This window comes from Rutidosis leptorrhynchoides, chromosome 4 (assembly GCF_046630445.1).
Source record: "Rutidosis leptorrhynchoides isolate AG116_Rl617_1_P2 chromosome 4, CSIRO_AGI_Rlap_v1, whole genome shotgun sequence".
Classification (NCBI taxonomy): Eukaryota; Viridiplantae; Streptophyta; class Magnoliopsida; order Asterales; family Asteraceae; genus Rutidosis; species Rutidosis leptorrhynchoides.
The window spans coordinates 586,672,565-586,698,277 of NC_092336.1; the positions used below are offsets into that span (position 1 = coordinate 586,672,565).

Consider the following 25,713-nt stretch of genomic DNA (forward strand, 5'->3'; position numbering starts at 1 on the left):
AAGTCAAAAAACCAATATATCAAGTAATACTAGAAATTTTTAGATTAAACGTGAATTATTAATACTTGTAATGCTGTTGCACACCATGAAAACGGACGCTTTCAAAAATCTCTGAAAGTTATATGTAAAAATTATGTAACTTTTTCAACGTCAAATAATCGTCAATATATATCAATCAAGATTATAATTTATCCATAATGACCTAAACATTAACTACTTCGTACGTGCCCAAGTACTAGTGAAGATACATAAAACAGAAAGTATTCGAAACTGAAACATCGCATTCTTAAACTGAATTCAGTAATATCAAACAAATTCCGTAAACTTTAAGATATGTCTAAAAATAGTTTTTTGTCGAATCTATAACTCCCAAATCAGAACTCATCATACAAGCCGCAGCATACATCTCCTCGACTTCAAAAACTTGTTGCCCGTAACAATAAAAATTGTTCACATCATCTTCCAAGCTTCTTGATGAACTTCCAACTTCTTCACCGCATCTAGATAGCGAATTAGAATCCACTTGATGTTGATGACCATTGTTGTAATACTTACTGTTTCTTGTTTGTTCCGTTTGTACCTTATTTAGCTCTGCTCTTAGTTGTTCAACTTCTTTCTCAAGGTGTGTATTTTCAATTAATGTTGCCTCCAATTGAAGTTGGAGCATGTTGTAGTCATGCTCCATGCTCTGGTTCTTCCATCTGGCCCGTTTGTTTTGGTACCAGATGGCTATCTGTCTTGGAGGGATCCCAAGCTGTTGCGAAAGCTGTTGTTTTCGCTTCGGATCAAGTTTTTTGTTGGATTCAAAACACGACTCCAACAATGTTACTTGATCTTTAGTTAGTCTCTTGGTAATGTGTATATGAGGGGATTTTTGGTTATGGAAAGTTGAGGGATGCATGATTGAGAAATTGTATGATTGTTTTGCTTATAGAGAAGAAGGGTAGGGTTGAGATGAAGGTGGATATGAGTGTGAGGAAGTTGTTTCTATATAAGGAAAGGTGTAGGGTCCTACAAATGCAACTATTTGGTGGCTTTTGATACCTAATGAAAAATCATCCCAAATATAGAAGGGAAGAAAATGAAAGCCAAAGTAGATAGGTGTTTATTAATTTGGCAGGTGCATACAAGTTGATTAATTGTTGGCTTGTTACTACATTAGTCTCAAACAAAAATGTTAGTCAAATATGATATTTAATATCTTAGTTTGTCTAGAAAAATAGACCATGTTAGTATTTATGATTATCTTTATGTTTACTTATACATTTATAAATAATATCTAGAAATTGAGATCATAAGACTGCATACAGTGGATATTATTTTTGTATTGAGTAAAAAATATGTTAGCTAGAAACTAATATTTTAAATTTTTAGATCCAAAGTTAAAAGAACGTATCAATTTGCATACAGTGGATATTATTTTTGGTTTGAGTAAAAAAAATATGCACAGTTTATAATTTTTTTGAAGACATTTATTATAATCTAAATTTGTAGCTAGCAGATTAATATCCGATTGTTAGGTTTTAAATTTTAGGTACGAACTACACAGTAGATTATAAATTTAAGTATAAGTGTATAACTAGTTCAATTCAAAATCCATCACCATCAAACGTTCAAAGACAGGACAACGGAAGGCTGCTGCATGTTTTGTGATTGAAGTCAAATTTTATCGTTGAATATCCAAAACAGAAATCGAGTATTACCATTGATTACTGTAAAACGTGTATATGTAATACATCTAAATCATGATTTAAAAATAAAAAATAAAAAAATAAAAAAATAAAATTTAACGGTTGTATGCTAAACAAATTAAAGTAATAATCTATTAATTTAAAGATGTTTTTTCAAAAAAGTGATCTAAGTTGAGTTTAGAGTATGGTGTTCACGTGGAAATGACCCTACAGGCATATATCTTAATTAGTTAAATTACAATTAAATACTTGAAGCTCCAATCCTTATCCAATTACTCCGTATTATTCGAGTTAAATTAAAATTAAAATTCAAATCTACTTATAATAATAAGGTCATAACTAAACTATAACTTATATATACTAAAAGGGATCATATGAACTTAGACGTCCAATTTTTTCTTTTCCATCTCAACCGCTGTCTTTAATATTATTCAACCCATGTCGCTAATTAGAGATATACATGGTTATTATATGAAAGGATTTGAATTCAACTAATTTTGGGGACATTTAAGAGAAGTGACTCGTATCATAGATTAACATGGACATAGAGACTAAGATTTTTATTATAGACGGTTAGACACATATAAGTAAAGATGAATTTAATCGTTAGGTAGTATTTTGACTTTTTCAATTCTCGCTGAGTAGAAAATGAGTTTTTTTTTGGGCATAATACAATAAACTTATATAACCTAATAAGAGTTCATCAAAAAGATGAAAATTATATGAAACGTAAAAGCAACACTAACACCAGCGAGCTAAATTAACAATAACCTGATAAAAGCTCACGACGACAAAAACGAAAAAAGTGACCAATCTACAAAACAATCAAAAGATTGGAAATCATCAAAATGTCGTAACGTCCCCTAAACTGTAACATTCCGTTTTCTTCATACATATGTTAAGGTACTTATTTAATCGTTAGAACGTTTATATTTCGCTTGTTTATGTGATTAAACGATATAAAGTGTTAACTCGATGTATACAAGATATATTCATATATTACATTTGAGATTGGATGCATGTATAAGTATATGCATAGATTTTGATAGCGTTAGGTCATTTGAGACTTAAAGACGAATTTAAAACTAATATAGGAAGCGCGCGTGAACGAGGTGTACAAGTCAAATAAATCATTGTTGATTTAAAATAGTCGAAATGGCCAGTTACAGGCCATTGCCGCGCCGCGGATATCTTGGGCGCGCCGCGACAAATAAAGCAAATCAAAGTCAGGAGTGAATTAAGACAGCTCGAAAATCCAGTGTATTGCCGCGCCGCGACAATTGAGGCCGCGACGCGACAAAGCTGCAGATCTGACCCGTTTTTCCTATTTAAAAAGGGATGGTCCAAGGGTATTTTCATCTTTTCACGTATGGATCTGATTAGAACTTTAAACCTCAACCACTTATCTCATTTATTCAATTTCTTTTCTCTTTTCTTCTTCTATTTACTCTCAAAACATAAAACCCATTTAAATTAAGAGTAAGATTCGAGAGTGAAGAATTGTGAATCGATCTTTGGAGCAAGAAGTAAAATTGTTCTCCTTGTTCTTAGCTACGACCCAATAGTGTTGGTAAGTCTTAACTCCATGTTTTAAGTTTTAGTTAATCTATGGCTAGGGTTTGGGCCATTTAAGACTTGTAAGACCCATTTGGGGGTTAAATGGGCGAATTTGGGTTATATTGATGTAAGGAAACCCTAATAACTATAATCTAGGGTTCGGTTATGTAAATTCAGATTTGTAAGTGTTAGATGCTGTTGTTAGTCACTAATACACTTGTAAATGATGAAAGAATTGTTAATGGGTCATGTTTGACTAAAATTGCAAGTGTAAAAGTCAAAATGAGTCAAATGAGTAATAGTTGACCTAATTGGGTGAAATGGGTATGAAATGCCCCTAGTTCGGGTTAGTTGGTGTAAGTAGACTTACATCACTTGTTCCTAGTGATTTATGACAAGTCTTAGCCATTAATGGGCAGTTTTGGTGTAGTTGAGCCATTTAATGCAAATTGGGTCATTAAATGCTCAAGAGGGAGTATTGTGGTTAATTCCACTAGTTATGTATTGAATGTGTACTTATTGTATTAGGTACTTCACTTTGAAGCTTGCGGAGTTGTTAATTCATCGCCCAGTCTATAAGGTGAGTGGAATAATTATGCGTACATGTATATGGCGTATTTATTTGTGAATGTTATGGTATGAACCACGTGCCGGTAGTACCATAACATGTATGTGATGGGTGTTATGATGTGAACCACGTGCCGGTAGCATCAAGTGTGAACCACGTGCCGGTAGCACTATAAAATTATGATGTGAACCACGTGCCGTTAGCATCAAGTGTGAACCACGTGCCGGTAGCACTATAAAATGAGGCGTGAACCACGTGCCTGTTGCGCCAAAGTGTGAACCACGAGACGGTAGTACTATAAAAGAGTGAGACTCAAATGCGTATGGTGTGAACCACATGCCGGTAGCACCATAGCGTTATGGTTAACCATATTATGTTGTTGAACGTTGGATAAGCATGCTATATATATATATATATATATATATATATATATATATATATATATATATATATATATATATATATATATATATATATATATATATATATATATATATATATATATATTGTATTGAGTATATGCTTACGTGGTGTTGTGTTAGTGTACGAGTTGTTAGCATTATGAGTATAACGGCATGCTATTGAGTTATATTTTCGTAAGAGGTATTTGGTGGGTGCGATTGCAAGTAGATGGGTTATATATATGTATGTATAATTGTTGCACTCACTAAGCTTTAGCTTACCCTCTCGTTGTTTACATTTTTAGGTGCGAACGCGGAGAAAGGAAAAGGGGTTATTGGGCATTAGATTTCTGATGTCAAAGCTAAGGGGTATATAATACTATTAAAGTTTACAAGAAATACTATTAAATACGATACAATTTTACACAAGATATTTATTTATTTATAGAATGGATATACTTAAACCTTGCTACAACACTTATAGGCAGTGTACCTAATCGTACAGTAGTGTAGTTTTTAGTAAGTCCGGTTCGTTCCACAGGGAAATCTTTAAACAAAGCTTAACGCTATATTAGTTTACTTTTATAAAAATACAAATATATATATAAGTAATATTATTATTATAAAGGGGGGTTTTTACCGTTTAATGACCGGTTTGTCGATTTTAAAACTTTAGTCGCAGTTAAAACCAAATGTAAAATAATAAATAAATACAAGACTTAATTTAAAGCGTAAAGTAAATAACGATAATGAAATTGCGATTAATAAAAATGCGATAAAATAAACTTGCGATAATTAAAAAGTACGATAATTAAAAGTGCAATTAAATACAATAACAATAAAAATGCGATAATTAGAAGTGCAATTAAATATAAAATAAAGGAAATTAAATATGAAATAAAAGAATTATGCTTATTTAAACTTCCGTAATCATGATGTTTGACGTGTTGATTTTAGTTTTATGCCCATGGGTTAATTGTCCTTTGTCCTGCATTATTTAATATGTCCGTCTGGTTTTTGTCCATAACAGTCCATCAGTCATAAATATAAAGTGCGAGTGTCCTCGTCAAATTATCCTTATACCTGAAGTTAAATATTCCAACTAATTGGGGACTTAAACTGTATCAAGATTTTAATACTTTGTTTAATAATTACACCAGGATGTCGACTGAGTATAACCCAAGATTTTAATATTTTGTTATCAATTATACCAAATGTCCTTGTATATAATTTCACCCCTGTTTTAATTATTCTAGTGGCTATTAATCCATTCCCGTGTCCGGTTAAATGAATGATTATTCGTACATATAAATACCCCGCCCATCGTGTCCGATTGAGTGTATATGGTAATTTATAGGGACGCCCAATTGTAAATCTTTATATTAACATTAACAAACTATCATTTAGTTAAACAAATATAAAGCCCATTAATAGCTCATAGTGAAATGTCCCGTTCTTATTGATTAAAAACGTTCCATATTAATTGATTTCGTTGCGAGGTTTTGACCTCTATATGAGACGTTTTTCAAAGACTGCATTCATTTTTAAACAAACCATAACCTTTATTTCATCAATAAAGGTTTAAAAAGCTTTACGTAGATTATCAAATAATGATAATCTAAAATATCCTGTTTACACACGACCATTACATAATGGTTTACAATACAAATATGTTACAACAAAATAAGTTTCTTGAATGCAGTTTTTACACAATATCATACAAGCATGGACTCCAAATCTTGTCCTTATTTAAGTATGCGACAGCGGAAGCTCTTAATAATCACCTGAGAATAAACATGCTTAAAACGTCAACAAAAATGTTGGTGAGTTATAGGTTTAACCTATATATATCAAATCGTAACAATAGACCACAAGATTTCATATTTCAATACACATCCCATACATAGAGATAAAAATCATTCATATGGTGAACACCTGGTAACCGACAATAACAAGATGCATATATAAGAATATCCCCATCATTCCGGGACACCCTTCGGATATGATATAAATTTCGAAGTACTAAAGCATCCGGTACTTTGGATGGGGTTTGTTAGGCCCAATAGATCTATCTTTAGGATTCGTGTCAATTAGGGTGTCTGTTCCCTAATTATTAGATTACCAGACTTAATAAAAAGGGGCATATTCGATTTTGATAATTCAACCATAGAATGTAGTTTCACGTACTTGTGTCTATTTTGTAAATCATTTATAAAACCTGCATGTATTCTCATCCCAAAAATATTAGATTTTAAAAGTGGGACTATAACTCACTTTCACAGATTTTTACTTCGTCGGGAAGTAAGACTTGGCCACTGGTTGATTCACGAACCTATAACAATATATACATATATATCAAAGTATGTTCAAAATATATTTACAACACTTTTAATATATTTTGATGTTTTAAGTTTATTAAGTCAGCTGTCCTCGTTAGTAACCTACAACTAGTTGTCCACAGTTAGATGTACAGAAATAAATCGATAAATATTATCTTGAATCAATCCACGACCCAGTGTATACGTATCTCAGTATTGATCACAACTCAAACTATATATATTTTGGAATCAACCTCAACCCTGTATAGCTAACTCCAACATTCACATATAGAGTGTCTATGGTTGTTCCGAAATATATATAGATGTGTCGACATGATAGGTCGAAACATTGTATACGTGTCTATGGTATCTCAATATTACATAATATATAATACAAGTTGATTAAGTTATGGTTGGAATAGGTTTGTTACCAATTTTCACGTAGCTAAAATGAGAAAAATTATCCAATCTTGTTTTACCCATAACTTCTTCATTTTAAATCCGTTTTGAGTGAATCAAATTGCTATGGTTTCATATTGAACTCTATTTTATGAATCTAAACAAAAAAATTATAGGTTTCTAGTCGGAAAAATAAGTTACAAGTCATTTTTGTAAAGGTAGTCATTTCAGTCGAAAGAACGACGTCTAGATGACCATTTTAGAAAACATACTTCCACTTTGAGTTTAACCATAATTTTTGGATATAGTTTCATGTTCATAATAAAAATCATTTTCTCAGAATAACAACTTTTAAATCAAAGTTTATCATTGTTTTTAATTAACTAACCCAAAACAGCCCGCAGTGTTACTACGACGGCGTAAATCCGGTTTTACGGTGTTTTTCGTGTTTCCAGGTTTTAAATCATTAAGTTAGCATATCATATAGATATAGAACATGTGTTTAGTTGATTTTAAAAGTCAAGTTAGAAGGATTAACTTTTGTTTGCGAACAAGTTTAGAATTAACTAAACTATGTTCTAGTGATTACAAGTTTAAACCTTCGAATAAGATAGCTTTATATGTATGAATCGAATGATGTTATGAACATCATTACTACCTTAAGTTCCTTGGATGAACCTACTGGAAAAGAGAAAAAATGGATCTAGCTTCAATGGATCCTTGGATGGCTCAAAGTTCTTGAAGCAAAATCATGACACAAAAACAAGTTCAAGTAAGATCATCACTTGAAATAAGATTGTTATAGTTATAGAAATTGAACCAAAGTTTGAATATGATTATTACCTTGTATTAGAATGATAACCTACTGTAAGAAACAAAGATTTCTTGAGGTTGGATGATCACCTTACAAGATTGGAAGTGAGCTAGCAAACTTGAAAGTATTCTTGATTTTATGAAACTAGAACTTTTGGAATTTATGAAGAACACTTAGAACTTGAAGATAGAACTTGAGAGAGTTCAATTAGATGAAGAAAATTGAAGAATGAAAGTGTTTGTAGGTGTTTTTGGTCGTTGGTGTATGGATTAGATATAAAGGATATGTAATTTTGTTTTCATGTAAATAAGTCATGAATGATTACTCATATTTTTGTAATCTTATGAGATATTTCATGCTAGTTGCCAAATGATGGTTCCCACATGTGTTAGGTGACTCACATGGGCTGCTAAGAGCTGATCATTGGAGTGTATATACCAATAGTACATACATCTAAAAGCTGTGTATTGTACGAGTACGAATACGGGTGCATACGAGTAGAATTGTTGATGAAACTGAACGAGAATGTAATTGTAAGCATTTTTGTTAAGTAGAAGTATTTTGATAAGTGTATTGAAGTATTTCAAAAGTGTATAAATACATATTAAAACACTACATGTATATACATTTTAACTGAGTCGTTAAGTCATCGTTAGTCGTTACATGTAAGTGTTGTTTTGAAACATTTAGGTTAACGATCTTGTTAAATGTTGTTAACCCAATGTTTATAATATCAAAAGAGATTTTAAATTATTATATTATCATGATATTATGATGTACGAATATCTCTTAATATGATATATATACATTAAATGTCGTTACAACGATAAACGTTACATATATGTCTCGTTTCAAAATCATTAAGTTAGTAGTCTTGTTTTTACATATGTAGTTCATTGTTAATATAATTAATGATATGTTTACTTATCATAATATCATGTTAACTATATATATAACCATATATATGTCATCATATAGTTTTTTTACAAGTTTTAACGTTCGTGAATCACCGGTCAACTTGGGTGGTCAATTGTCTATATGAAACCTATTTCAATTAATCAAGTCTTAACAAGTTTGATTTCTTAACATGTTGGAAACATTTAATCATGTAAACATCAAACTCAATTAATATATATAAACATGGAAAAGTTCGGGTCACTACAGTACCTACCCGTTAAATAAATTTCGTCCCGAAATTTTAAGCTGTTGAAGGTGTTGACGAATCTTCTGGAAATAGATGCGGGTATTTCTTCTTCATCTGATCTTCACGCTCCCAGGTGAACTCGGGTCCTCTACGAGCATTCCATCGAACCTTAACAATTGGTATCTTGTTTTGCTTAAGTCTTTTAACCTCACGATCCATTATTTCGACGGGTTCTTCGATGAATTGGAGTTTTTCGTTGATTTGGATTTCATCTAACGGAATAGTGAGATCTTCTTTAGCAAAACATTTCTTCAAATTCGAGACGTGGAAAGTGTTATGTACAGCCGCGAGTTGTTGAGGTAACTCAAGTCGGTAAGCTACTGGTCCGACACGATCAATAATCTTGAATGGTCCAATATACCTTGGATTTAATTTCCCTCGTTTACCAAATCGAACAACGCCTTTCCAAGGTGAAACTTTAAGCATGACCATCTCTCCAATTTCAAATTCTATATCTTTTCTTTTAATGTCAGCGTAGCTCTTTTGTCGACTTTGGGCGGTTTTCAACCGTTGTTGAATTTGGATGATCTTCTCGGTAGTTTCTTGTATAATCTCCGGACCCGTAATCTGTCTATCCCCCACCTCACTCCAACAAATCGGAGACCTGCACTTTCTACCATAAAGTGCTTCAAACGGCGCCATCTGAATGCTTGAATGGTAGCTGTTGTTGTAGGAAAATTCTGCTAACGGTAGATGTCGATCCCAACTGTTTCCGAAATCAATAACACATGCTCGTAGCATGTCTTCAAGCGTTTGTATCGTCCTTTCGCTCTGCCCATCAGTTTGTGGATGATAGGCAGTACTCATGTCTAGACGAGTTCCTAATGCTTGCTGTAATGTCTGCCAGAATCTTGAAATAAATCTGCCATCCCTATCAGAGATAATAGAGATTGGTATTCCATGTCTAGAGACGACTTCCTTCAAATACAGTCGTGCTAACTTCTCCATCTTGTCATCTTCTCTTATTGGTAGGAAGTGTGCTGATTTGGTGAGACGATCAACTATTACCCAAATAGTATCAAAACCACTTGCAGTCCTTGGCAATTTAGTGATGAAATCCATGGTAATGTTTTCCCATTTCCATTCCGGGATTTCGGGTTGTTGAAGTAGACCTGATGGTTTCTGATGCTCAGCTTTGACCTTAGAACACGTCAAACATTCTCCTACGTATTTAGCAACATCGGCTTTCATACCCGGCCACCAAAAATGTTTCTTGAGATCCTTGTACATCTTCCCCGTTCCAGGATGTATTGAGTATCTGGTTTTATGAGCTTCTCTAAGTACCATTTCTCTCATATCTCCAAATTTTGGTACCCAAATCCTTTCAGCCCTATACCGGGTTCCATCTTCCCGAATATTAAGATGCTTCTCCGATCCTTTGGGTATTTCATCCTTTAAATTTCCCTCTTTTAAAACTCCTTGTTGCGCCTCCTTTATTTGAGTAGTAATGTTATTATGAATCATTATATTCATAGATTTTACTCGAATGGGTTCTCTATCCTTCCTGCTCAAGGCATCGGCTACCACATTTGCCTTCCCCGGGTGGTAACGAATCTCAAAATCGTAATCATTCAATAATTCAATCCACCTACGCTGCCTCATATTCAGTTGTTTCTGATTAAATATGTGTTGAAGACTTTTGTGGTCAGTATATATAATACTTTTGACCCCATATAAGTAGTGCCTCCAAGTCTTTAATGCAAAAACAACCGCGCCTAATTCCAAATCATGCGTCGTATAATTTTGTTCGTGAATCTTCAATTGTCTAGACGCATAAGCAATCACCTTCGTTCGTTGCATTAATACACAACCGAGACCTTGCTTTGATGCATCACAATAAATCACAAAATCATCATTCCCTTCAGGCAATGACAATATAGGTGCCGTAGTTAGCTTTTTCTTCAATAACTGAAACGCTTTCTCTTGTTCATCATTCCATTCAAATTTCTTCCCTTTATGCGTTAATGCAGTCAAGGGTTTTGCTATTCTGGAAAAGTCTTGGATGAACCTTCTGTAGTAACCAGCTAGTCCTAAAAACTGGCGTATGTGTTTCGGAGTTTTCGGAGTTTCCCACTTTTCAACAGTTTCTATCTTTGCCGGATCCACCTTAATACCTTCTTTGTTCACTATGTGACCGAGGAATTGAACTTCTTCCAACCAAAATGCACACTTTGAAAACTTAGCGTACAATTCTTCCTTCCTCAATACTTCTAACACCTTTCTCAAATGTTCACCGTGTTCTTGGTCATTCTTTGAGTAAATAAGTATGTCATCAATGAAAACAATGACAAACTTGTCAAGGTATGGTCCACACACTCGGTTCATAAGGTCCATGAACACAGCTGGTGCATTAGTTAAACCAAACGGCATGACCATAAACTCGTAATGACCGTAACGTGTTCTGAAAGCAGTCTTTGGAATATCATCTTCTTTCACCCGCATTTGATGATACCCGGAACGTAAGTCAATCTTTGAATAAACAGACGAGCCTTGTAGTTGATCAAATAAGTCTTCGATTCTCGGTAGTGGGTAGCGGTTCTTGATGGTAAGTTTGTTCAACTCTCGGTAGTCGATACACAACCTGAATGTACCATCTTTCTTCTTGACAAACAAAACAGGAGCTCCCCACGGTGATGTGCTTGGTCGAATGAAACCACGCTCTAAAAGTTCTTGTAATTGGCTTTGCAGTTCTTTCATCTCGCTGGGTGCGAGTCTGTAAGGAGCACGAGCTATTGGTGCAGCTCCTGGTACAAGATCTATTTGAAATTCAACGGATCGATGTGGGGGTAATCCCGGTAATTCTTTCGGAAATACATCGGGAAATTCTTTTGCAATGGGAACATCATTGATGCTCTTTTCTTCAGTTTGTACTTTCTCGACGTGTGCTAGAACAGCATAGCAACCTTTTCTTATTAGTTTTTGTGCCTTCAAATTACTAATAAGATGTAGCTTCGTGTTGCTCTTTTCTCCGTACACCATTAAGGGTTTTCCTTTTTCTCGTATAATGCGAATTGCATTTTTGTAACAAACGATCTCCGCTTTCACTTCTTTCAACCAGTCCATACCGATTATCACATCAAAACTCCCTAACTCTACTGGTATCAAATCAATCTTAAATGTTTCGCTAACCAGTTTAATTTCTCGATTCCGACATATATTATCTGCTGAAATTAATTTACCATTTGCTAATTCGAGTAAAAATTTACTATCCAAAGGCGTCAATGGACAACTTAATTTAGCACAAAAATCTCTACTCATATAGCTTCTATTCGCACCCGAATCAAATAAAACGTAAGCAGATTTATTGTCAATAAGAAACGTACCCGTAACAAGCTCCGGGTCTTCCTGTGCCTCTACCGCATTAATATTGAAAACTCTTCCACGGCCTTGTCCATTCGTGTTCTCCTGGTTCGGGCAATTTCTAATAATGTGGCCTGGTTTTCCACATTTATAACAAACTACATTGGCATAACTTGCTCCGACACTACTTGCTCCGCCATTACTCGTTCCGACACCATTTGTTCCTTTCGTTCTATTAACCCCTGGTCCGTAGACCTCACACTTCGCCGCGCTATGACCATTTCTTTTACACTTGTTGCAAAATTTGGTGCAGAACCCCGAGTGATTCTTTTCACACCTTTGGCATAGCTGCTTCTGATTGTTGTTGTTGTTGCGGTTATTATTGTTGTTGGGATGATTGTTGTAGTTGTTGTTGTTGTTGTTGTTGTTGTTGTTGGGCCGTTTGTTGTAGTTGCGATTGATGTTGCGATTGTTGGGATAATTGTTGCGATTATTGTTGTAATTGCTGTTGTTGTTGTATTGGTGATTCTTATCACCGTTTTCCTCCCACTTTCTTTTGACTTGCTTCACATTGGCCTCTTCAGCAGTCTGTTCTTTAATTCTTTCTTCAATCTGGTTCACTAGTTTGTGAGCCGTTATACATGCCTGTTGTATGGAGGCGGGCTCGTGTGAACTTATATCTTCTTGGATTCTTTCCGGTAATCCTTTCACAAATGCGTCGATCTTCTCTTCCTCATCTTCGAATGCTCCCGGACACAATAGGCACAATTCTGTGAATCGTCTTTCGTACGTGGTAATATCAAATCCTTGGGTTCGTAACCCTCTAAGTTCTGTCTTGAGCTTATTGACCTCGGTTCTGGGACGGTACTTCTCGTTCATCAAGTGCTTGAATGCTGACCACGGTAGTGCGTACGCATCATCTTGTCCCACTTGCTCTAGATAGGTATTCCACCATATTAACGCAGAACCTGTAAAGGTATGCGTAGCGTACTTCACTTTGTCCTCTTCAGTACACTTACTTATGGCAAACACCGATTCAACCTTCTCGGTCCACCGTTTCAATCCGATCGGTCCTTCGGTTCCATCAAATTCCAAAGGTTTGCAGGCAGTGAATTCTTTGTAGGTGCATCCTACACGATTTCCTGTACTGCTAGATCCAAGGTTATTGTTGGTATGTAGCGCAGCCTGTACTGCGGCTATGTTTGAAGCTAGAAAAGTACGGAATTCCTCTTCATTCATATTCACGGTGTGTCGAGTAGTCGGTGCCATTTCCTTCAAAATAGTTAAATGGAACAAGTTAATCATACAGAATATTAAGAGTAGTTAATAGTATTTCGTAGCATAATATGAACTCATTTATAAAAGCTTTTTCTTCATATTAGCGTTTTATAAGTTTAAATTCGGGTAGTACCTACCCGTTAAGTTCATACTTAGTAGCTAATATACAATTCAACTACTACAATTCTATATGAAAAACTGATTATAATAATATTTCGCGTTCAAACTTTTATACAATATTTTACAAACTTACAATACCGCTTATTTTACATAAAGCATGAAATATAGCACACAATAACTTTGATACAAGATAGTTGTGAAGACAATTCTAGCTAGTACACAAGTCGTTCAGCAAAGGCAATAAAGACACGTAATTCATACGTCCAGAAACAAGTCATGCATTCTGGTTTTACTAGGACTACTTCCCATCCTTGGTCTTGTGCAACATAACCGTTATGGCCGTTGATAAGACAGCGTGTTGTAACGTCATCAAAGGGACGAGGGTTACGTAATGTCCAACAGTCCCGTAATAATCTAAAAACCTCATTTCTTACCCCAATTACCGACTCCGTCACTTGTGGAAACGTTTTGTTTAATAGTTGTAGCCCGATGTTCTTGTTCTCACTTTGGTGAGAAGCGAACATTACTAATCCGTAAGCATAACATGCTTCTTTATGTTGCATGTTAGCCGCTTTTTCTAAATCACGAAGTCCAATATTCGGATATATTGAGTCAAAATAATTTCTTAACCCGTTGCGTAAAATAGCATTTGGGTTCCCCGCAATATATGCGTCAAAGTAAACACATCGTAACTTATGGGTTTCCCAATGTGATATCCCCCATCTTTCAAACGAAAGTCTCTTATAAACCAAGACATTCTTGGAACGTTCTTCGAATGTCTTACAAACTGATCTCGCCTTAAATAGTTGTGCCGAAGAATTCTGGCCGACTCTAGACAAGATTTCATCAATCATGTCTCCGGGTAGGTCTCTTAAAATATTGGGTTGTCTATCCATTTTGTGTTTTTAAACTGTAAAATAGACAAGAGTTAGATTCATAAAAAAAATACTTATTAATACAAGCAATTTTTACATATATCATAAAGCATAAGAACACTATATTCCATATATTACACCACACGAATACAACTATCTTATTCCGACTCGCTCGTTTCTTCTTCTTCGGTTTTGGTTCGTTTTGCCAAGTTTCTAGGGATATATGATGTTCCCCTAATACGAGCCGTCGTTGTCCACATTGGTTTAGAAAAACCTGGTGGTTTAGAGGTTCCCGGGTCATTGTTACAACTTAAGGACTTCGGGGGTTGACGATACATATAAAGTTCATCGGGGTTGGAATTAGATTTCTCTATTTTTATGCCCTTTCCCTTATTATTTTCTTTTGCCTTTTTAAATTCAGTTGGGGTAATTTCTATAACATCATCGGAATTCTCGTCGGAATCCGATTCATCGGAGAATTGGTAATCCTCCCAATATTTTGCTTCCTTGGCGGAAACACCATTGACCATAATTAACTTTGGTCGGTTGGTTGAGGATTTTCTTTTACTTAACCCTTTTATTATTTCCCCCACCGGTTCTATTTCTTCATCCGGTTCCGATTCTTCTTCCGGTTCCGATTCTTCTTCCGGTTCCGACTCTTCTTCCGGTTCCTCTTCGGGAACTTGTGAATCAGTCCACAAATCATTCCAATTTACATTTGACTCTTCATTATTATTAGGTGAGTCAATGGGACTTGTTCTAGAGGTAGACATCTATCACATAATATCAAACACGTTAAGAGATTAATATATCACATAATATTCATATGTTAAAAATATATAGTTTCCAACAAAAATGTTAAGCAATCATTTTTAAAGAAAACACGGTCGAAGTCCAGACTCACTAATGCATCCTAACAAACTCGATAAGACACACTAATGCAAATTTTCTGGTTCTCTAAGACCAACGCTCTGATACCAACTGAAATGTCCCGTTCTTATTGATTAAAAACGTTCCATATTAATTGATTTCGTTGCGAGGTTTTGACCTCTATATGAGACGTTTTTCAAAGACTGCATTCATTTTTAAACAAACCATAACCTTTATTTCATCAATAAAGGTTTAAAAAGCTTTACGTAGATTATCAAATAATGATAATCTAAAATATCCTGTTTACACACGACCATTACATAATGGTTTACAATACAAATATGTTACAACAAAATAAGTTTCTTGAATGCAGTTTTTACACAATATCATACAAGCATGGACTCCAAATCTTGTCCTTATTTAAGTATGCGACAGCGGAAGCTCTTAATAATCACCTGAGAATAAACATGCTTAAAACGTCAACAAAAATGTTGGTGAGTTATAGGTTTAACCTATATATATCAAATCGTAACAATAGACCACAAGATTTCATATTTCAATACACATCCCATACATAGAGATAAAAATCATTCATATGGTGAACACCTGGTAACCGACAATAACAAGATGCATATATAAGAATATCCCCATCATTCCGGGACACCCTTCGGATATGATATAAATTTCGAAGTACTAAAGCATCCGGTACTTTGGATGGGGTTTGTTAGGCCCAATAGATCTATCTTTAGGATTCGTGTCAATTAGGGTGTCTGTTCCCTAATTATTAGATTACCAGACTTAATAAAAAGGGGCATATTCGATTTTGATAATTCAACCATAGAATGTAGTTTCACGTACTTGTGTCTATTTTGTAAATCATTTATAAAACCTGCATGTATTCTCATCCCAAAAATATTAGATTTTAAAAGTGGGACTATAACTCACTTTCACAGATTTTTACTTCGTCGGGAAGTAAGACTTGGCCACTGGTTGATTCACGAACCTATAACAATATATACATATATATCAAAGTATGTTCAAAATATATTTACAACACTTTTAATATATTTTGATGTTTTAAGTTTATTAAGTCAGCTGTCCTCGTTAGTAACCTACAACTAGTTGTCCACAGTTAGATGTACAGAAATAAATCGATAAATATTATCTTGAATCAATCCACGACCCAGTGTATACGTATCTCAGTATTGATCACAACTCAAACTATATATATTTTGGAATCAACCTCAACCCTGTATAGCTAACTCCAACATTCACATATAGAGTGTCTATGGTTGTTCCGAAATATATATAGATGTGTCGACATGATAGGTCGAAACATTGTATACGTGTCTATGGTATCTCAAGATTACATAATATATAATACAAGTTGATTAAGTTATGGTTGGAATAGGTTTGTTACCAATTTTCACGTAGCTAAAATGAGAAAAATTATCCAATCTTGTTTTACCCATAACTTCTTCATTTTAAATCCGTTTTGAGTGAATCAAATTGCTATGGTTTCATATTGAACTCTATTTTATGAATCTAAACAAAAAAAGTATAGGTTTCTAGTCGGAAAAATAAGTTACAAGTCATTTTTGTAAAGGTAGTCATTTCAGTCGAAAGAACGACGTCTAGATGACCATTTTAGAAAACATACTTCCACTTTGAGTTTAACCATAATTTTTGGATATAGTTTCATGTTCATAATAAAAATCATTTTCTCAGAATAACAACTTTTAAATCAAAGTTTATCATTGTTTTTAATTAACTAACCCAAAACAGCCCGCAGTGTTACTACGACGGCGTAAATCCGGTTTTACGGTGTTTTTCGTGTTTCCAGGTTTTAAATCATTAAGTTAGCATATCATATAGATATAGAACATGTGTTTAGTTGATTTTAAAAGTCAAGTTAGAAGGATTAACTTTTGTTTGCGAACAAGTTTAGAATTAACTAAACTATGTTCTAGTGATTACAAGTTTAAACCTTCGAATAAGATAGCTTTATATGTATGAATCGAATGATGTTATGAACATCATTACTACCTTAAGTTCCTTGGATGAACCTACTGGAAAAGAGAAAAAATGGATCTAGCTTCAATGGATCCTTGGATGGCTCAAAGTTCTTGAAGCAAAATCATGACACAAAAACAAGTTCAAGTAAGATCATCACTTGAAATAAGATTGTTATAGTTATAGAAATTGAACCAAAGTTTGAATATGATTATTACCTTGTATTAGAATGATAACCTACTGTAAGAAACAAAGATTTCTTGAGGTTGGATGATCACCTTACAAGATTGGAAGTGAGCTAGCAAACTTGAAAGTATTCTTGATTTTATGAAACTAGAACTTTTGGAATTTATGAAGAACACTTAGAACTTGAAGATAGAACTTGAGAGAGTTCAATTAGATGAAGAAAATTGAAGAATGAAAGTGTTTGTAGGTGTTTTTGGTCGTTGGTGTATGGATTAGATATAAAGGATATGTAATTTTGTTTTCATGTAAATAAGTCATGAATGATTACTCATATTTTTGTAATCTTATGAGATATTTCATGCTAGTTGCCAAATGATGGTTCCCACATGTGTTAGGTGACTCACATGGGCTGCTAAGAGCTGATCATTGGAGTGTATATACCAATAGTACATACATCTAAAAGCTGTGTATTGTACGAGTACGAATACGGGTGCATACGAGTAGAATTGTTGATGAAACTGAACGAGAATGTAATTGTAAGCATTTTTGTTAAGTAGAAGTATTTTGATAAGTGTATTGAAGTATTTCAAAATTGTATAAATACATATTAAAACACTACATGTATATACATTTTAACTGAGTCGTTAAGTCATCGTTAGTCGTTACATGTAAGTGTTGTTTTGAAACATTTAGGTTAACGATCTTGTTAAATGTTGTTAACCCAATGTTTATAATATCAAAAGAGATTTTAAATTATTATATTATCATGATATTATGATGTACGAATATCTCTTAATATGATATATATACATTAAATGTCGTTACAACGATAAACGTTACATATATGTCTCGTTTCAAAATCATTAAGTTAGTAGTCTTGTTTTTACATATGTAGTTCATTGTTAATATAATTAATGATATGTTTACTTATCATAATATCATGTTAACTATATATATAACCATATATATGTCATCATATAGTTTTTTTACAAGTTTTAACGTTCGTGAATCACCGGTCAACTTGGGTGGTCAATTGTCTATATGAAACCTATTTCAATTAATCAAGTCTTAACAAGTTTGATTTCTTAACATGTTGGAAACATTTAATCATGTAAACATCAAACTCAATTAATATATATAAACATGGAAAAGTTCGGGTCACTACACATAGTCTAATTTCCACAAGTGTCGTTCTTTTATCCAAACCCCAATTATGGTACAAAGCCCAATTACCCAATTTTAGTAATTAACCCAACATCATGATTACTTCGGATTAAATAAGCATAATAATAACTTAGCTACGAGACATTAAATTAAAAAGGTTGAACATAACTTACAATGATTAAAAATAGCGTAGCGTTACACGGACAGAATTTCGACTTACACCCTTACAACATTCGCTAACATACCCTTATTATTAGGATTAAAATTAAAATTAAAATTAAAATATAAATTATATATATATATATATTTTTTACGTATATAGATAGAGAGAATGATATATGATGATTAAAAATGCTCAGAATTCGGTTGCTTTTATAGGGAGTTTCAAAACTTGGGGCTCCGCGACTCGCGGCACTTTTGGCCTTCAAACTCCGCGAGTCGCGGAGTTTGAAATTACAGCTCACCCATTTTGGAGTCTCTCTTGCCGACGGTTTTTATTTATTTATATAATATATAAATAATTATAAGAATTATTTAAATATTATATTATATTTATGTGCATAGTTGCCTTGTAATTTTTAGTCCGTTGCGTCGAGCGTTGAGAGTTGACTCTGGTCCCGGTTCCGGATTTTCGAACGTCCTTGCGTACAATTTTATATTTTGTACTTTGCGTTTTGAATCTTGTACTCTTGTAATTTCGAGACGTTTCTTATCAATAATTGGAACCTCTTTGATTGTAAATTATACTTTTGAGCTTTTTGGTCGTTTGCGTCTTCAATTCGTCGAATCTGTCTTTTGTCTTCACCTTTTATTATTTAAACGAATATCACTTATAAATAGAACAATTGCAACTAAAAGCTTGTCTTTCTTGAGGAATAATGCTATGAAATATATGTTCGTTTTTAGCATTATCAAATATTCCCACACTTGAGCGTTGCTTGTCCACAAGCAATATCGTCTTGAAATACTAGAATCACTTCTTTATTCTTCACACTTTGTACATCAGTGATTTCTATACGGCGGTATAAACAATGGTAGTAACGATATGGTTTACAGTCCCACATGACTATAAAAATTTAGATCCATTAAGGAAATTGGATCTTTATGAAAACATTTGATCTTTTGAAAATTAAATCTAGCTTTTACCCTAGATAAGTTTTCCGGAATAACCCTTCACCGGTGTTTGCAAAATATTTTTGTGGGTTTGATGGGTTTTAGATTTGAAAATTTTAGCTCAAAACTTGCGGTTTTGTGTCACCCACTTGCTAACCTTGTATTTGGAAAGCAACACGTCCAGTTTACTTGTCCCGTATATTACCTTTCGGTAAACTACCGTCCGGTTGTAAAGGAAAGCGTTGAACAAGCAACTGTTAAGGCAATGTCCCCTGACATGCTTTTAATTATGGTCTATAACGTGTCGGACGCAATTACTATCCTTGGTAGGAGCAATAGTAAAGCTCACCCTTATGATTTTTCGATCTGGCATAAGGTCCTGTCTTTGACCATGCTATGCAACCACCGTTCTTACGGTTGACACCCGATTTAGTTCAGGTGACCTAATGAATTCCAGGTGAATTCCTAGGATTTCATGTTCAATGGTAATGAACGCATTGAAAATAGGGTTTTCAGAAAACAAATCGGTTTGTAATTTTGATCAAAATATTTTCTCGTTCAAGCTCGAGTTTAGATATCATTGAATTCCATGAGTTTTTAATTCTCAATCTTTAAGATCAATCTCAAGGATTGAGTTATATCAGGCTTAAAAGCTGATTTTTGATCTTTTAAGGAGATTATCCTTTCTGGAGATCTGATTCATTAGTCTTATCAAGCTAATTTGCATGGTGCCTCCCCATTGTACGAGATAAATACTTCTCATGGTTAGGATAAATCTGACCACTTGGCGACCCTGTTTAATGCTGAGGTCCGTGGATTTCCTGCTGATTTTAGTGATGACTTTTCTAGATTTTTCGTCAACCTACAGCTGGTCTGGACGACAACTTCATGACCTAAATCAAGAAGCGCGTTTCTTTTTCGGAAGACTTTACTTCCTTTTAATGATGGAATTGATTCATCGTGTAGATCCATCTCTTCTTTTCTTTCATCGGGTAAAACAGTTTAGTTTAGTCCAAAGCAAAAGTATTTTCAGTTATTTGTTACAGATATATGTGACATATGTTTAAGATAACTTGGTAAATTTTCCCACACTTGGCTTTTATTTTCCTTTTTATCGTCCTCTATTCCATTTTAAATTAATTTTAACATTTTGGTTTGTTTCTCAATTTATGTCCTTTCTGAGGTAACAATAATTTCGGTGTTAAAACCTAGTTTTATCATTCATAAATATGTATAAACATGATTTTGAGTTCATTTAATTGAAAATTTTGAAAAATTTTACTAGATTTGGGTAGTCAGTATATAAGACTAGGGCTGTTCTTTATTATCAGAGAGTACTAGATTCTAAAACAACTACTGCTTTACTAGTATTTTTAATGGTAACCAAGTGTATAAAGATAAAAATTTTAAAAATCCGCAAGAATTTAACCCCTTCCCACACTTAAGATCTTGCAATGCCCTCATTTGCAAGAAATCAGTACTATTTAAATTATTGAGGGTGATTTGTGTGAAAATGATTAAATTTTTACCAAAGTTTCCAAATATATTGGCGTTTGTTTGCTGAATGATAAATGGTGCACATCATTTGTTCATTCCGTCTTGTTGTTATTTCACATATATTTTGCATCTTGTCGTCAAAATTAGTTGCTTTTGCTGAACTTAATGCCAGTCTTTGAAAATGCGTTGTTTTACCCTGTTGTGTACATAAGATAAACTGCAAACATATATACATATTTTTGAAGTTTGGTATATTACCCCACATTCAAAAATTATTAAAATCTAAGAATAAGTTAGAAAATTATAAAAACTATTACAATATTAACATAAGTATTAAACATATCAACATTACAAATTACAAAATAAATAAGACTAAGTAGACTAGGGATGATACTGGTACCAATAGGGGTTCCAAGCATAACCATAGGTGCTATAAAATGCTTCGGCAGGGTTATACGTAGGATACGGTGGTTGCATCTCTATAGACCAGGGAGGGAATATGGGTTTCGGTGTAGGAATATAGTTTCTACCTATATGTTAGCAATGAGCTATGATTTGGTTCTGATGAACTTGCCAATCTTCAAATGCTCTCTGTCTAGCATTTTCGTACTCCTGTGAAGCTATAAACCTTTGCATTTCTTGCATCTCATTTCCCCCTCCTACATTACCTTGCTGTTGGTTTCTCTCAACCTGTGGATGTCTACCATGGTATTGTACTGCGGCGTTATTTCGCCTCTTCAAAACTTTCGCACCATGGTATACATTTAAACCTATAGTATTGCGGGGTTCAGGTTCTTCCACTAATAATCCCCCCGACTTATATCCACACCGAGATATTCAGCAATCAAAGTAATAAAAATACCACCTCCTATTATGCTATGCGGTCTCATCCCCCTAACCATAGCTGATAAATAATAACCCACACAATACGGTATACTTACAGCGCTTTGTGGGTCTCGAATACACATATGGTAAAACAAATCCTGTTCATTTACCTTTTCCTTGTTCTTACCCCTTTGTGTAATCGAATTAGCTAAAAACCTATGAATTACTCTTAATTCAGCTCTATCTATATCCAAATAAGAGTAATTTCCCCCTTTGAAACGGTGATGGCTTGTCATTTGACTCCACACACCGTGTGTATCAAAATTTTCATCTATCTTTCTACCATTTAGTATCAACCCTCTACAATCGGCAGATGCTAACTCCTCAGGCGTATATATACGTAAAGCCTGAGCCATGTCTAGTAAAGACATGTGGCGCATCGAACCTCCTAACAAAAATCTAATAAAAGATCGATCGGTTAAACTAGCTACCTGATCATTCAACTCTATACTACACAACAATTCTTCACACCATACTTTATATACAGGTCTACGCATGGTGAATAAACGTACCCAGTCATTAAAAGTAGAATTACCATACCTCTGTACAAGTAATTCTCTAATTGGCCCGGCCAATTCTACAGCTTCTAAGGGTCCCCATTCTATGACCCTAGGTACCTCAACAACTTTGGAATGAAGAGTATGCAAACCCCTTTGATATTTTGGATAATCTATCCAAAGTCTGTCAAATCTCAGGTTCGGGTGCAAATCTTCCAAGTGCATATCAGAAAAGGTCATGACTGGATGAGGTATATTTTGCTTGTAGTAGTTATCCACCTCCTATTGTTCCGTATTCTCAGCAGGAGCATTGCGAGCTTGGGATGAAGATTCACCCCTTTCAGTCTGCAAAACACATCAAACACAATTTGTGTGCATCCAAATATGCATTAGTGTCAGCAAAATCATCAATCAAAATAATTACAATGACATGATCAATTTATATCAAACTTAAGCTCATTTTCATATTTTCATCAAATCTACAATTTTTCAAATAAGCATATACGAAAATGTTCGTCAAGTTCATAAGCATTCAACTCAAATAACATGTCAAAATAATCATTACTAGCAATTAAACAAGTTTCAAATGGCATTATCTCTCAAAAATCAAGTTCATGAATTTTAGACTTGAAAAAGTCCACTTTAATTCTCAAAATCATGTTTAGGCTCAAAGTTTGGATCATTTAACTACCTAGACATGTTACACTACTTAATTTAGCAACAATTCATGACAAAAATCGACCATAACCTGTTTATATCAAAAAGCCCCAAATTTGCTCAAGAACACAAACCCTAGATTACTCAAAATTTGAAGTTTAAGGTTTCTAATCATGTTAAATAGCATCAATCTAGGTTAAGGTTTCTAATCTAGGTTTCTAATCGGGTAAAGCAATTTCGGTTTAAAGAACTAGTCTTCAACTTACGACGAATTTTAAAAATCATATTTTTAACTTAATGAGATAAAGTAAATTTTTGTTTTTAAATTCACACAATTTAAATATAAATTCAAAATTAATATTAAAAATTCACACCAAACTTACAACTTGAAATGCATAAAATTAAAAATTCATATTTTTAAAAATTAAAAAATTACACCAAACTTAATTTAAAAATTCATATTATAAATTCACACCAAACTTATATTAATTTTTCAAATATTTACAATTTTAAATATATTGTTTTTACAAAGTTTACAATATTAATTTAAGATTTATATATTAATTTTAAAAACATGGTAAAAATAAAATTAAAAATCTTTTTGGCTTTTTATCCCACTTTAATCAATCAAATATTATCAAAAATATGCGCCCCTCTTTTCGGTAAAGTAATTTCGGTTCCAAGACCTAATTTAACTCATGACGAATTTTTGAAATATTTTGGGTTGATTGATTAAAGATATTTATACCTTAAGAATAAACGTTAAATTTCGCAGTGATGTAATAAATTTTTGAATGATATCAATAATTTCGGTCGCCAAACCTAATTTTATTCAATACCAATTTAATACTTTATAGCGAACAAATTAGTGTTTATTATCAAAAGGTTAAAAATAAAAAAATAAAATAAAAACTGTACAGACATACCTGTGAAATAGATTTCTTAGTTATATGATCTATCCCATTCATAAGATAGTCGGTTTAATTGGTTTTCCATAGCTACATAGGCGTAACCTCGAGCACTCAGTGTTTTTTCTTCTAAACATATGAACGGTCTGTCTCTGCATAAAGTAACAAATTCGGTGTTTGAATAGGTTTGATTATTTGAACATTTACCTCCATGTGACCATTTTCCGCATTTGTGACATCTTTCTAGGTGTCGTGCTCTTCTTTTCGCTGCGGATTTTGATTTTCCTTTACCAAATTGTAACTTATTATCTTCGCATCTGGATTCTTTTCTAACTCCGTCCATTCTTTCTCTGATTACTGATACTATTTCACTCGGAAGTGTGTCATTATTACGTTTAGTGATCAAAGCGTGTAGCATTAGACCATGGTTTAGTTCACAGGCAGTCTTCATTTCGTAAAAACCTAAAAAAATAAAAATTCAGAATGGGGGGAGAAGACTAGTTCTTTAGGGTCTGCTAGGGAAAGACCATTCGGGTTCCATTTTCGAGAACTACACGAAAACAGACAATCTAACTCTAACAGAAATACATATTATCATTTAAAGACTTGATTCTCCCCACACTTAGTTAGCTGTGGTGTCGAAATTGTGATTAACATTATTTTCAATTGAATCATCAACAACTTGTATATCTTTGACTTTTACTTCAATCCATTTGTTGATTTCCTCCGTAACTTTCACAAATTCAACTAACATTGCCTTTTCTTTTGACGATAAATTGGATATTAATCGGTTATATAACTTAAAGTTTCCTTTAATCTTAGCATCGTGAATCCGTTTATAAAGTTTCTTCGTTGAACTGTTAAAAATGGGTTCATCTAATTTCGTATCATCAACGGCATTCTTTGTGATTGGATCATCATTAAGTGTTTCTTCATCTTCCCCACACTTATGCGTTTTTATTGGCCTAACAGTTTTGGTTTGTGGAGATCTAAACTTTCGGTTCACAAAGGTGATCGATGTATCACCATCCCTAAGTGTCATTCTACCTTCTCTTACATCAATGAATGCCTCGGTGGTTACTAAAAATGGGCGACCTAGAATTAGAGGAACATCAAGGTTTTCCTCCATATTAATCACTATGAAGTTTGCAACAAAGGTCAAACTTCTCACATTAACAAGTAAATTATTTGCTATTCCAACCGGGTGTTTAATGGTTTGGTCAAATGATTGAACATCTATTTTGGTTGGTTTTAATTTACCCATGCCTAATCTTTTGTATAAGGAAAGAGGCATAATATTTGCACTTGCTCCTAAATCTGCGAGTCCATTATATACAGCACCATCATTAAGTAAGCAAGAAATGATAAATTCACCCGGGTCTCCTGCTTTAGTAAGTC

The 25,713-nt window shown here is 33.7% G+C and overlaps 1 protein-coding gene across 1 annotated transcript in view; it reads right to left on the reverse strand.

The window, feature by feature from the left end:
* Positions 1–207: 207 nt before the first annotated feature.
* Positions 208–25,713, reverse strand: part of LOC139842886 (homeobox-leucine zipper protein ATHB-52-like) — an 80,097-nt gene continuing 54,591 nt past the window's right edge. The window contains exons 2-3 of the mRNA XM_071832986.1: positions 2,463–2,505; positions 208–927 (exon numbers count right to left, since the gene is read on the reverse strand). Of these exons, the coding sequence (XP_071689087.1) occupies positions 338–927; positions 2,463–2,505 (633 nt within the window). The 3' untranslated portion in view covers positions 208–337. The remainder of the gene's footprint in view (positions 928–2,462; positions 2,506–25,713) is intronic.